The sequence below is a fragment of the Ambystoma mexicanum genome, chromosome 7p, assembly GCF_040938575.1.
Source record: "Ambystoma mexicanum isolate Mex_15411 chromosome 7p, UKY_AmexF1_1, whole genome shotgun sequence".
NCBI lineage: Eukaryota > Metazoa > Chordata > Amphibia > Caudata > Ambystomatidae > Ambystoma > Ambystoma mexicanum.
Window position 1 is genome coordinate 895,716,447 of NC_090939.1, and position 15,775 is coordinate 895,732,221.

Below are 15,775 nucleotides of genomic sequence, written 5' to 3' on the forward strand. Positions count from 1 at the left end.
GTTACAAAGAAAAAGAAATGAACAAGCGCTAAATGAGTGCATTCTGCATGACAATTATATGTTTTCCAGCCAATCTCACATTTCACAAATGTAAACGTTTTGCTGTACATGACAAAACATCAGTTGCTGCGCAAAATGACCACCTTGCAGAAATAAAGCTACAAGTAGCAAGAGAAATAAGTACATGGAACTTTGGATAGCCGCACCTATGTACTTTCTTATGAAAGCCTGAGACATTATGAAAGTGAGGTAATATTACACAGTTGTCAATTATCATCCCTCACTTTAAAGCCAGTAGTGCGAAAAAAAAAAATATCTATCCAAAATACTGCTATGCCCAACATTTTAAATACGCGGAACGGTGCTTTTCCAATACATAAAATTGCATGCGAAAACCCCACAGTTGTGATATCTGTGGCTCAGAACTTGCACCTCAAAATCTAGATGGGTAGGGCTGAAATATAATATCAGCATATTACCACAAGAATGTGCTGTGATATAGACAGAACCAAGGTACAGACAACCTTGTTTTGAACATTTAAAGGTACTTAAGTCTGCCTGGCTGAGCAGCCTATCGTGTGTTTTGGGAATCCTCCACCCAAACACTTGAGCTAATTTAGTCTTCAATTCCTTCTAACAGAAATAAAACCCGCTGGATTGGACCCAGCTCAGGTTGGCCCTTTTGCTCTACCATGTACGAAACGGATACGTCCACGCTGAGAAGAGTGGAATTCCAAAAGGTCTACCTAGCTGAACCCGTAACAGACAAGGATACTGGAGAGTAGGAAGTGATTAAGGCAGAGTTCAGACATCACCCTTTTCTCTTGTGGAGGCAGGAAAAGTGTTGAGCCAAGACAACCTAGGTGGACAGGGACAGCAAAGCTCACTTCCACCATTTTGATCTCCCAGGATGCTCAGCACCTACCACCCAGCCAACTTCACCAGAAACAAGGCACTTCAGCACCAATAGATGCAGGTCACTCAACAGGCCATGCATCCCCCACTGGGTTCTGGAACAGATTAACCCCTCACTAGGATTAACGTATAATGGGGTGAGAAAACGCTTTCTGTTGGTCACTTGTTGGGACCGTTTTTCCTGGACAAAAGATTGAATACAGCAAAATCAATAATGGAGAAAGACACATACCTCAACTTTCCGGAGGAAAACAGGTTATACTTGGTGGAAGAAAAAAGGAATTCCATATTGCTTGTGAGCAAGGGGTTCAAATGGAGACTATGTGCCTGGAGGTGCGTCCCAAGACATGGGAATGCAGTAGAATGCTCCAGTTCACATGTTTCTTAGGAGACAAAACTTCTAGCATCCCAAAGTGCACAAGTGCCTTTTCTAGCATCTGCAGAACCAAAAAGATTACAAAATAGAATGGACCACCACCATTCCCCCAGATTGCTGCCAATCCATCAAGCCATGATTCTCATAATCAAGCAGACCGATTGAGCTACTTCAAGAGCAATGCCACTGCAACAGAGCACCATTGAGATGACCTCGAGACAACTTGAGCCACTGCAGCAGAGCTGCCAATCTAGTGCATTGAGCCTTCCGTCTCCAAGACACTGCTGCAGTGCCCAATCACATTGAGGCATGCAGTGCCCAATCACATTGAGGCATCCACTTGAAGCCTCTACCATGGTGACGGGGTACAGATGAGTAGACTATGGGATGTGGAAACCCAGATCGACCTTGGGCAAGCACCAGAAATGCAGACCCGGTGATGTTGAGCCACCAAAAGACTAAGGTTGTGAAATTGTGGACTAGGTGCCAAGCCCAGACTTTATCCTGGGTTGGAGACAGTCAAATATCTTTCACTCCTAGACCCAAAAGACATTCTTTTAAGACTATTTTTGAAGTAGGCACTAGAGTGCATGGCCAAGACCACGACATTATCTTAGCTAGATTCATGAACCTAACATGCAATTGCTATGAATATGTGCTGTGGAACTACCCCCACAACCTAATGGCAAATGACGAAGTCATGAGTACTCCAGCGTTGGGGTAAACGTGATTGATGTAGTCCTGCCAAGAGAGAGCGGTAGCCATCCTGTCGCAAGTACGCAGAAGTCAGGAGGCCTTCCCCTACTCGCTACCCCACCTATGGTTGGCCAGATGTATAGAGGATTTGATATTTCCGTTTCACATACCTGCTGACTACAGAGACAATCAGCCTGAAGTGAAGAACACCACGACAGCATTGAGGAACTTTAGGTTTCTGACCAAAGATCAGAATCGATGACCATCCGTGATCCACATGAGTGGAACCGCTCCTCTGTGTACAAAGGGGAGTGCAATATGGGACTGGAGCAGAATGTGAAACTGACTGCTTGAGCCTAAACCCATCCCAGGGCACTGTTGGTAAGAAATTGCAGAATAGACTACTATCACCCTTCCCAAACCGACACAAAAATGGCAGTCATGTTGGAAGCAAGTGTGTCAATAGAAGAGGGACTATCCCCCTCACACACACAGTACACAGGGACCTGGGCAAGATCAGGCTGGGTGCCGGAGTAGTTCTTGTATGGTCGTGCATGTCTGTTTTATGGAGACATGGAGAATGGAACAGCAGGAGAAAAGTTGCACAGTAGTACAGGATCAACTGCCTCAAAGGTTTGGAGACAGTGAAAGTGAGTATGCAGGGTCACACTATCTTTGTGCAACTACCACTGCCGATATTCAGAAACCAATCCAAAGTGCTTTGTGGGCCCACATTCTAAGGCTGTTATGCAGATCCTTACACTTCTACCAGCTGTTGCTGTAAGTGAAAGCTTTTTTGCCAGTTTTGCTATTAAAATCAGCAGCAGTTGAGCAGACTAAGGATGGCATCTGTGACGAATAGCAAAAATCAAAAATCAGCTGAAGCAAATGTGTTTGTTCCATGTAATTCCCATAGCAAGCAATGCTCAACCAAACAAAATACCTCCATATCCTCGCCGTCTCTGAACCCTCCAAGGACAGTGCTTGATCACATGACTCGAGGGCAAACTGCTCTCAACGAAAACGTGTCTCAGTTCGAAACTAGAATTGTGACCCTGGACAGAAAACCTCTGAAAGAGACAAGCAACATGCCCAGACAATCCAAGTGGTGAAAAGGATGGGCAAGGAATTCGAAGCACTGATTCGGGGAAGCAAAGCCATGGAACGCAGAGTTGAACATCTCAAGATTACTGTACGAGCCAAGGAAATTAGATTACTTAGCCTCCCATCAGACTCGAAGATGAAGACACGCTAGTCTTTGCTTCTAGAGACGTTAGACCTGGATAGGGAAGACAAATCCAAGTATACTGAAGTGGTATAGAATCAAGCAACGTAAAATGTGGGGAGACCCTGAAGCGGGGCCAATGTTTGTTATCAAACTATCTGATGCCAGAGACAAAGAACGACAAGTGGCTACAGCGGAAGCAAACCTGGAATATTAACATAATTTCTAAAAGTGTATAGGGTTTTGTCCAGGGTTGAGTGGTGGTATAAGTTACATATGGACGGTATAATCAATCTCACTAGCAGTAGTCACATTTTTTAAAGGTAAATATAATGGGTTTCAAGGAGTAACTATGTGAAATGCGCTGGTCCCAAAAATTACACAAGTGTTGTCTAATGGCCACTGGTTTTTAACACCTGGGGTTCCCTTAAAAAATACCCCCAAAAGGTAAACAGAAACTGGAGTGTTAACCTGCGCCAAGACTAATTATATATATATATATATATATATATATATATATATATATATATATATATATATATATATATATATAGATGCTTCACATAGCATTCGACTATATTTGGATCTCGAGGAATCAGGTGCTCAAGTTAGTGGATCTGCAAATAAAGAAAATGACCTACAGTGATCACAGCCTTCTTCAATTACGCATTATGATGGATACGAACTTGCCAACAAATCCATTCAAAGTTGTACTAGAAACAAACTGTTGCGGAAATCGTCTGCGACTAAGTAGCATCAAATTCAACGACTTGGGGCAAAACTAATGACCAATCCAGCTAATCAAAGGCCTGATTACATTCCACTGTTGACAGATTTCACCATGCCTGGAAAAAACTCATCAAATCTTGGTTGGACTCATCGCCACATATATTGCAAGGTCTTATATGAAGAAAAAAAGGCCTTGCGGAAAGATCTGAGAATTATAAGGAAGCGTAATTCCAAGCTGGACGCTCAAAAAGAAATAAAGACAAGACGCATGATCTACCGAAATTGGGCAAAGTCACATGCAGTCATAATTGAGCAAGATCGCGCAGAGCACATGCTACAATTGATTATGACCAAAAACACACGCGACATATGGAAGATCCTGAATATGGATCTTTCTAATTGTAACCCAATCTCAAAAAACACCATAACAGGTGACGTTTGGAGCAGGCACTTCTCTCTGGTCTTTAAAAAACCGGAATCCGAGGCTCCCGTACCAGTGCGCTCTGTTGGCACTCAATGGGATGTGCAGATGGAACATGATGAAATTGTTCGTGCTATCAACGCTCTAAAGATCTCACGTGCTGCTGGACCCGACTTGATTTCAAATATTGATCTAAAAAAACATCCAAGTGAATGGGCTGACTTTATTAGAAAGCTATTCATAAAAATCAGTCGGTCCAAAGAATTGCCAGAATCCTGGTCATCCGCGATTGTGGTACAAATTCATAAGCGGGGCAGTTGGGACGGTCCGAACAACTATCGCCCAATTGCCTTGCTCGACACCATTGGAAAGATCTTTGGGTCGAACTTGCGCCTTAAACTCGCCAAATGGGCTGAGATGTCACAGATCAACGACATACGGCAAACTGGATTTACGAAAGGGACCGCAGTTGACGTAAATCTGCTCATTCTGACGATTCTAAAGCTGGAAACCTTAAACAAGAACGGCAAGATTCACCTAGCTTTCATCGATATGAAACAAGCTTTCGATGTTGTGAACCGAAGCTTACTATGGGAAAAACTGTCAAAATGGCAATGTCCGGCATCCATTTTAGAGCCTATCATTGCTCTACATGAAAATACTTCAATCAGAGTCCGGCTAAACAACAGCGGAATGTTATCCAAAGCTATAGCGACCCACAAGGGTGTTAAGCAAGGATGTCCCCTAGCTGCAGAATTATTCAAATTATTTCTAGCAGATCTTCCAATCTACCTGAACAAAGTTTTATGCTTCTCACCAAAAATTAAATCAAATGTCAATTAATTGTATAGTCTATGCGGATGACCTGGTTCTGATGGACAGAACCCAAATTGGATTACAGCGTCTCCTATTAGGATTGAAATCCTACATGGACATAAACTCTCAAAAATCTAAGATCATGTCCATTGGAAACATCAGAAGCAAAAAAGATAAAGGTTTCAGATGGAAAATCAATGAAATCAACTTAACATCTGTTGACTCAATAAAATACCTGGGGATACAATTCAACAACTCCATTTGCGAACAACAATGGGCTGCAGAACTAACATCCAAAATGTCAAAGTTAGCAATAAAAGCTGTAAAAATCAATAAAAATGTTGGAAAATTTTCATTGGAACCCGTACTCAAATTCTACTTACAAAAGGTAACCCCAATAATAATCTTTGGGGCTGAGGCGGGTTGGAACATAAGTGTGCAAACTTGGCATGCCTTGGAAGGACGCTTTTGGCGGAAAGTCCTGCAGCTGCCACAGGCAACACCGCTAACTATGTTTGCGACACGAACTAGCAACTAACTCTCTTCATATGAGAGTGGTCTGGAACTCAATTTCAACAATGCGAAAAATGGCCCTTGCATCACCGGCTCCGGCATACATAATCTTTGCCAATAAATGCAGTTCAAATAAATGTGACCTTCTCAATCTATTGTTTCGCAAACTGTCGGCTTTCCTTACAGCTGCAAAAATAAGCAATCAAGAACTGCTAAATTGCCCACAGCTTGCAAAAAAGAAGTTTGAAAACTGGTCATGGATCGTCAACAATGAAGCAAGGTCAAAATTAAAATCAACAGAAGAAATGGGAGGTGTTCACAGGAAACTAAACGAACCAGCGCGATATCTATTGCACTGTCCATCTCATCATCATCGAGACCAAATTTTAAGGTTTCGAGTTAATGCTCTACAAAACCAAAGAAATTCTTTGGCAAAGAAAGGACAAATCTATTGACGATAATCTCTGCCGATTCTGCAAACAGTCAATCGAAACAGCCAAACATCTGCTAATCGAATGTACGCAAACTGTCAGACAACGCTCATTACATCTGGGCAATTTTGCACCTCTGGATGAAGATATGGAGAGGTGGTGGGGACGGATCATTTCAGGAAGAAATACAAGACTTATATGTGCGACCGTGAACTACTTTGACTCGATCCTGAAAGTAGACTCTCTCAAATAGAGTTACCAGCGGGAGACTACCTTAGAAGACTGGTGGAGTCTATTTTCGTTGGCCACCTTTTTTTTTTCTGCTCATTCTTTGTATGGCCGCTTTCTAGTTTGTGAATTGATCTTTTTTTCTGTTTGAAACAAAAGTTTGTCTCTTGAATTGAAACTGAAGTTTTTTCAATAAAAAAAAAAATTATATATATATATATATATATAAAAAACTCGAAATAAAAATTGTATCACAATCATGTGATATCATGTTATTGAAAGTGATTGACCGTGCGTTGCCACCTCAAAGCTTAACACCACTAATTGTGTCAGATATCACGTATGACGCAAGAAAGTGTAATTTGGAATCCGTATAAAGAACAAGCACCCTTGCAAGTGTGATACTGTGGTGAAAATGAGCTGTGAATTCAGAAAAGATGATTTTAAACTCAACCGAAAGGGTAATGAGAAAATGGATGCTGAATACGGGACTCACCCAATGTGAGACATTCAGCATTTCGGTTGAATTTAAAATCATCTTTTCTGAATTCCCAGCTCATTTTCGCCAGTCTTACACTTGCAAGGGTGCTTGTTCTTTATACGGATTCCAAATTACACTTTCTTGCGTCATACGTGATATCTGACACAATTGGTGGTGTTAAGCTTTGAGGTGGCAACGCACGGTCAATCACTTTCAATAACAGGATTCCATATAGTCTATAGTACTGACTGATTGTATAATTGTTCAATTTTGTTTATTTTTTATTTATTTTTCTTCTGTTATCCTCATCGTCACTGCCATGGATGTAATATGGTATGTAAACCAAACGTTTTGAATGGTGTATAAATGGCATATATTATTCAATGTTTTTCTTATAAAATCTGTAACATATTACAACAGCCTTGAAATGTGTGGACTTTGATTTGAGGATATTACCTATGGACAGCGTTTCTTGTGATATATTCACATGGTTGCATTACATTGGCCGTAAATGTGCAGATGTTTAATTGTGGACATTACTTTTGGGCAGTAAATGTTGTGATACAATTTTTATTTCGAGTTATATATTTGGTCTTGGCGCAGGTTAACACTCCAGTTTCTGTTTACATTTTTAAAGGTGTTTATTCCCGGTGATATGGCAGTTGGATAATAATCAAAAAGAATGACAGGCACTGAGTCGATGATAGTTATACTCCTTTATAAAAAGGACATAGGATATGAAATAATGAATTCAGGGGGGGCATTTTTTTTTTTTTAAAAGAGATTCAAATTGGATTAATAAAATTGTTAAGGGATTTTAAGAGCAATATAGATTTTAGTATTGAAAGGCTTAATTCCTTTTGGACTTTTAATATGTTAGCAGGAGATTCTGCGTTTTTAGGAATTTCTTTATTATTCTATACCTATATTGTGCATTGACCTGGCTAAATTGGAAAGGAAAGCATTATGTGATCTGTAAAGTTAATATTACGACGATTTTTTAAGTTAATATAATTGTGAAATTTGATTTTGTGAAAGGTTGTAGGAACCAGAACAGAATAAAAAATAAAATTAAAAAACCATAAGATTATTTTCTCAGAACTAACACCCGACAATGAAAAAAGGAGAAGCATAATTTGAACAGCAAAGGAAAAAAACATTCTCTTGCAATGGGAATGAAGGTACCCCTCCTACTGCCCCCAAACCAAGTGCCACATGGAAAGAGAAAGAATTCATCTCCTCAGACGATGAGAAGGCATTGCTTTTGAATAAAGTACCAGCCTTGCATGACCAGTTGAAAAAGGAGTGGATCCAAAAGGAGTTGATCCAGACACGTTAAAGTGCATTGCTGTTGTCAAGTTTTACCCATTTCTGCCTTTGGTTGCACTTCATCCCTCTCCACATTTAGGATCTGCCAATCACTGGGTGTTTAAAGTTAGTGATACCTACATGGGTGATTACATGGGGGTAGGGCATAGAAATGTAATGCATGATATTTTAACTTTTTTTCTCGCTACTGTTCCGAGGAGCACAACAATGTTTTTTAAATAAAACACACCGAATATGTTCTCTCCGATAGTTGGCTGTATGACACAGAGACGAGTTCTTTGAAGTCTAAAATGTGGCCCCTCTGCACAACTACACGGATGACATTATGCATAGGATGGCCCTTCATATTGGGGGCGCAGCTCATGTTTTACAATGCAAGAAACAATACAAAAAGGCTGTTTGTGTGGTTTCCTTTTTCTCTAAATAAGAGCTTACATTTGCAGCACAAGTCCCAGTTATCAAGTCAGTTTATGGTATTGTGTTTGATTTTCATAGATTGGTGGTTAGTTTCTGTAGTACATTGTTCTACTGTTATTAAGACTGTTGGTGCACTTCCACTATTGGCCCAACCCTATAGACAATATATATAGCGGGGCTTCTGCCCATATGAACAAATGTGAAGGGGGTATATCCACTTTACCTGCTTAACCTCCGAGCGAGACACTTCTGAAAAAAAGTTACAGTACCAATTTGGGAACGGTGCACAGATGCCTTCCACTGCCTAGTCCCGTTGGCCAGAACAGGATTTTGTCACACTATCTACAAGAATGCCGACAGGCATCATGACAAAAAAACGTTGTGGCTTTCACGTGGGCTATGTAAAGGATTTTCGATTTAAATGCATACAAGTAAAGCATGCTGCGATCAAAGACTGTTGCATGGTAAATACTTTGTTTATTCAATAATTTGATTTTTTTTTAACTCGTTTTATGTAGAGCATTGAAAACAAATAATTCAGAAAAAAAAATGCTCTTCTTAATAGGGCGCCCATTACTAAAATGCTAAACTAGTTTCCAAATAAGAGGCCAACTTCAGTATTATAATTTGCAACAATGAAAGCTTCATGCAAGAAATGTAAGCATGTGTGCCTAGGAGTGATTTTTCAGGTCAACAAACTATGCTGAGGTGACCAAGACAGCTCCTTTACTTGGTAGTGGAGAAAATAGTTCGCGATGTGTTGACACGCTCCCAGTTTGTATGTAAACAAAGAAGGGATGTAGAGAGTGAAAGTAGCGCACAGTATCGAACATTGGTTCTGTACGTCTGGACGTCAAACTGAAGGGGTTATCTGCTTTGGACCTGCTTAAAGGGGACACAGTCTTAAAACAGTGAGCACAGTTGCGTTTTGTAATATAACGAGTAGAAAAAGTATCCTCGCATAAAAAACGTAATTATAAATGCAGCAGTGCATACAGCACAACAATACTATAAAAACGGTAGGCTATGTTTACTGACACTTGGAGTGGAGAAGTGTCCCACCAGTGACTTCTCAGCAGGAGTAGTGTCTGTGGGGGGGGGGGGGAGGGGTGCTGCTTGACCTACCTCTGAAATTCTTGATGACTAGTTTCCTGGACGCCCCTGAGGAGGCGGCTTTAGCAGCGGTCAGGGAGCAGCCACTGCCCTTGGTTAGACCGTTGGTGTGGCCAGGGGTAGCGGGCGGAAAACTGACTCTACTGGACGCTTCCTGCTGTTCCTCCTCCGCCATGGTTGCCCCTTTACCAACGGGGAGATTCGGCCTGCGCCTTTGCACCCTCTCGCCGGGAGTTAAACGTGGGCAGCGGGGAAACTGAAAGCAGTCAGGACTAGTTACACAGTACGTAAGGGGGTATGGGGCGCTCCTGTTCACTGATACACAGGTGTATAGACACTCGCTGGCCCTACATCTGCGCCGCCAACATTGCAATGAAGCGCTCTGTGCGCGCCGGCTCCGACTCCTCCCGCAGCAGCCCTCACACCGGGCAAGATGGCTCCTGCCGGCCGCCTCCTCCTCCTCCTCTTCCAGGAGAGCATCTCGGGATAGGCGCCCCCATTCAAACACGGTGAGCACGAGAACGCACACACCGTACGGAGAGAGGGAGGGGAGGGGGAGGGAGGGGGGTTTACACTGCACGACCCAGACCTGTCAATTCTTCAGTAAACGGGGGTCAGATTTAAACATTTCTGTTACGTTCTCTTTCTATGAGATTGTACGACAGGGACATATCTTTCGCCTGTCCTACTCGCATGTGGGCGGGGCTATACGTCAGTATGTAGCAGTCCAGCGAGCCGTTCTCAAGAAGGCTGAGGGAAACTGTCATTCTATAATTCAGCTAAGCACGTGTTAACCCGGCGTGCCAGAGAAGGCAGTTCTCCACAGCTGTTTTGACACTCACAGTGACTTGTTTATTCTGAGAGTGTTGGGGTGTGTGACAGAATGGCATCTGGTAAGGATGGGTAGCCTGAATCTTTTAGCTTTTTAGCAATACAATGTGTTGCATCCGCCCTGCATCCCGCTACGCTGTGACGCAGGGCGCGCTAATAAAAGCCCCGTGCCCGAGTACGGGAGGCAGTTCCGGGCAGACCAACACATCGTGTGCAGCGTGTTTCTTTAGCTCCCGCAGGAGCTGCGACACAGGCCGCGCGGCCTAACATCACTGGCATCCAGCCCCCACGTGCGCTGGGCCGCGGGGGCAGATCATAACAATGGCGACGAGGTGGAGCTCGTGAGACACACGCGCTCGGCGCTCAACAGGATCCAGATGGCGCACAACTATCGAATCTGAATTTTTGGACACCCGGTGGGGGGGGGGGACCACACACGTGAACCTCCCACCCAAAAATAAATAAATAAATATATATTTTTTTCTCTGTGCCATCCGCTCACCAAGGGTAGATGCAACCCACCAGCATCCACCGGGCACGACCAGAAGGGGGCCCTCCCATACAGACGTGGAGGCACCAGACCCCCCATCCACCTCACCAGGGGTCTGAAGCTCCAGGAAACATCGGAGGAGGCCCAAAGCTGGCCCACTGTGCCTAACCTGACAGGAGCACACAAGGTGAGCGCCGGATCTGGCCACCACTGCGCGGTGGCACAATCGGAGGGATCACCCAGGGGCCCACACCGAGGAGTAACAAGCGCGCCACAACATGGCGACCGGGACATCCACCCCTGGACCCGGCACGCCGTCAAGAATCGCGGCAAACCTGTCAATGTCATCACCAAAGCCTCGCCCACAAGGAGGTTCCTCGGCACTGGTCCAGCCATTCGACCCCTTCACAGACCCGTCATCAAGTGGCCCCAGGTGGCAGCTATGGATCCAAAAGTTCGAAATGGCGATGGAATGCAAGGACATAACGACTGCCAGGAAGATGAAGGCACACCTGCTGCTAAGCGTGGGCGATGAGGTACTACGCATATTCAATTCTCTAAACGTTGACGATGGCCAGGACGCATATCTGAGTGCAAAAGATGCCCTAACGGCGCACTTCCTCCCCCAACTAAACCTGTACTATGAGACCTTCATATTCTGCACTACCATTCAGGCAGAGGATGAAACACTGGATGCCTACCACACACGGTTGAGGAAGCTAGCCATGTCCTGCGAATTTACAAACGTCAAAAAAGAGATCCGGAGGCAACTCATTAATGGCATCCAATCGGAAAATCTGAGGCAGATGGTACTTAGTGAGAAAGGCATTCCCCTCCAACGGATTCTCGAACTGGGCGGCAAAGAGAACTGGCACACACCAGGGCTGCCAACATGGGGGCCACGCTACACAAACTGCAACCCGCCCTCACCACAGCCATGGTGTCCCATGTCACCAACAGACAATTCACGAGAGACCAGGCTGGTGTCGGCTACGCTCAAAACAGGTGGCAACCACGTGTCCCAGGGCCCACGGAGTGCGGTTGGTGTGGTGGACCGCGACACGGACGGCGAAACTGCCCCGCGCAGGGCACTACATGTGGAGCATGTGGCAGGAAGTACCACTACGCGAAAGTATGCCGGTCAGCGGGCACCACGGCACAGCCTGTTATTCACCAAAATGGGGAGTGTGTAAAACAGACCGGACCTCTTGTGCTGGAGAGTTGCTTGAAGGAGCTTGGGTTTGAGCCTCTACCCGAGCCTCCTCTATGTGAGGGAATGAACTCTTTAAACTGATATGACCACCTGCTGAACTATACAGACAAGGGGACCGATCAATCAAAAGAGCGGGGAGAACACACCTCCACAGACCCAACTGTAAAGAAAAGACAAGAGATGAATATTCTGTCGGATTCAACCCTGGCTTTCCCCAAGACTATTACCCTTAAATAGAGTACCTGAGTGAGTTCCCCTTAAGCCATAAAAAAAAGGAGCTGGAGCAACCTATAAAGCAGAAGAGACTTTAGATACTAGCTAAATGTGAAACTTATACTAGCTAAATGTGAAACTGCCCAACATTGGTAATCAAGGAAATATACTTTACCACTAGTGGAGGTAAGAGTAGTGCAAAGAATCCTGGGCAACAACGAAAGTATAAAATAAAAAAAGGAAGGTTAGTAGGGTAGCTATCCCTGGATGGAACGAGGGTCGCTGTTCTGACTTGAGTGTCGTGTAGACCGATGAGTCCTCTGTCCCCAAGTGACGCACAGGGGAACTTAATAGAAACCCGCTGTGCGACCTTTGAGGCCACAGGTAGGAGATGTCTTCCCAGATCCACGGAGCCTCTGGAACACCGATGCTGCTGTCGAGAAGGAACGGGGTTAAGTACCAGGCAATCACAATACAGTCAGATAAACAAAAGGATCTAAAATGTCTTACCTATCTGGTGTAAGGGTAACCCAGGTAACCTAGTAGAGAGGTTCGAGACTCAGATGATGCGACGGTCCCCGGAATGGTAGAACCGCAGGTTAGCGTGGATGAAGGGTTAGCCACCTGTAGGAGAGAGGGCTTGACTTGAATCCCAAGAAGGGAAAGGGCGTAGAAGTTCAGCAAGGTAACCAGGGATGATCCAAAGACAAGTCGAGGTGAAGTCCAAAATCCGGCAACAGGTCAACAGTTCCAAGCAAAGGTACAAAAGGGGTGTCCGAGGGAGTCCGAGGTAGAGTTCCGTGATCAAGATAGCAAGGAGCAAGTAGTAACGCCAAACAGGGTCTGAAGCCAGCTGAGAAGCAATGAGTGTTCTGTCTCTCAGACCTTTATACTGTGTGTCTGGGAGTCATGTGACATCTCTGGATCATGTGACGTCCAACAAGGTCACGTGACTCTGGATCACGTGACCGACGTGGTGACGTAACACCGCCCCTTCTGCTATACGCTCTCCAAGGCAATTGCCAATGCAGAAAGGGTTGCAATCGAGCCCGTACACCAAAGCTGGTACGGGGTTTTCGGTTCTTTGGGTTAACCGAATCATCTGAGCCTGGAACCGTGGGAGGGGATGGTGGAGAAATGTGAGCAGTGTTCTGATGTGTAGTGAACTGGTGTGCAGAGGATCGTCTAACATAGCCCCCCCCCAACGGCCCACGACCCCGTGGGCAGGACGGATGATCCTTATGGAAGCGGGCCACCAGCCGAGGGGCGTTCAGATCCAAGGCGGAAACCCATGAACGCTCCTCCGGGCCGTAACCCTTCCAATCCACCAGATATTGGAGCCTACCCCTAAACCATCGGGACCCTAAAATGGCCGACACCTCAAAGACATCAGGAGAGGACAGGGACACCAGTGCAACAGGGGTACGAAGGCGGACAGAATCGGGACAAGGCTTGAGGAGGGATACATGGAATACAGGATGGATACGCCAAGAACTAGGAAGCACTAGACGAAAAGCCACCGGATTCACTACCTGTGAGACTACATACGGGCCGACAAAACGAGGTAGTAGCTTCCGGCAACCCACTAGGCGAAGGTGACGTGAAGACAACCAGACCCTAGAACCCACCACCAGAGGGGGAGCAGCCAGACGTTTGCCATCCACACGGGCCTTCATGGCAGTCTTCGCTTCCGTGAGATGAACCACAGTACTAGCATGTACAGCAGACAGATCCCTAAGACACGTCGTGGCCGCAGGATTCGAAGAACTAGAAGCATCAGGGACTGGCAAGACCTTGGGATGTTGGCCGTAGAGGGCGTAGAAAGGAGAATAACCTGTAGCTGAATGAGCCGCGTTATTGTACGCGAACTCAGCAAGCCGCAAAACGGCCAACCAGGAGGTCTGATGTTGCAATATAAGGCAGCGAAGATACTGCTCCATAGATTGATTCGTCCTTTCGGTCTGCCCATCGGTCTCAGGATGATATGCCGAAGAATACCTGGTATCAATGCCCAACAATTTAGTCAACGACCTCCAAAACCGAGAGGTGAACTGTGATCCTCGATCGGATATAATGACCGAAGGGAGGCCGAATAACATGAACACATGTTCAAAAAACAAGTCCGCCAAGACCGGGGCCGAAGGAATACCTTTACAAGGGACAAAACGAGCCATTTTTGTAAACGTGTCCACCACTACCCAGATGGAATCAAAGCCTCGTGACTTGGGGAGATCGGTAACGAAATCCATAGTCAGTGTATGCCAAGGCCTGGGAGGAACTGGAAGCGGAAGTAGCAACCCAACCGGTCGGCCTCTCCGATGTTTAGCCTGAGCACACACTGCACATGAATTGACATAGCAGTCTACATCGCGCTTCATAGAGGGCCACCAACACCAGCGCTTGAGAAGATCTAAAGTGCGCTCTTGACCGGGATGGGCATTAAAAGGGGCATCATGAGACCACTCAAGGGCCAGATTACGAGTGTCAGGTGTGGGAAGGAATAGATGTTCATGTACGAAAGGCAACCCATCAGAATACACGGGGTCCCATTCTCGCAACTGGTCGGAATGATTGCTAGTCCAGGATCGGACCCAGTCTAATAAAGACAATGAAGGTGTACAAAGACAAATCACATGACTCTTTCCGAGAACAGTGTCAGGAAAGGTTGGCAACTCGACCCCCCCTGGGGAACGTGACAAGGCGTCTGCTTTTCCATGTGCAGTGCCAGGACGATGCATAATACGAAAATCAAAAGAGGAAAAGAAAAGATGCCATCGGACCTGTCTGCTATTAATGCACTTCAATGAGGCCAGATCCTGTAAATTCCGGTGATCTGAGTATACAGTGATGGGATGTTTGGCCCCCAGAAGATGAAGGCGCCAAACACGAAAGGCATCCATGACAGCCAAGAGTTCTTTCTCCGTAACAGTGTAATGAGTCTCAGTACTGGAGAACTTACGGGAATGATATGCCACTGGGTGTAATTTGCCTGTTGTAGGACACGTTTGTGACAATACCGCACCGAGAGCAAAAGAAGAGGCATCTGCCTCTACTATGAACGGAAGATCAGGATTGGGGTGCTGGAGTACCGGTGCGGTAGTGAAAGCAGTTTTCAGAGCCTCAAAAGCCTCCTGATGTTCCCCGTGCCAATGATAGGGTACCTGAGGACTAGTCAGAGCCGTGAGCGGCGCAACAATTGTGGAAAAAGAAGAAATGAAACGTCTATAAAAGTTGGCGAATCCCAAAAAGGCCTGCAAGGACTTGAGTGTTTGAGGTACTGGCCAATCTAATACTGCTTTGACCTTAGATTCGTTCATGGATAACGCCCCAGGGGTGAT

At 45.3% G+C, this 15,775-nt stretch overlaps 1 protein-coding gene across 1 annotated transcript in view; it reads right to left on the reverse strand.

Moving 5' to 3' along the window:
- Window positions 1-10,207, reverse strand: part of CUL4A (cullin 4A) — a 2,221,838-nt gene extending 2,211,631 nt beyond the window's left edge. Inside the window, exon 1 of the mRNA XM_069637151.1 lies at window positions 9,703-10,207. Within this exon, the coding sequence (XP_069493252.1) occupies window positions 9,703-9,865 (163 nt within the window). The 5' untranslated portion in view covers window positions 9,866-10,207. The remainder of the gene's footprint in view (window positions 1-9,702) is intronic.
- Window positions 10,208-15,775: the final 5,568 nt, after the last annotated feature.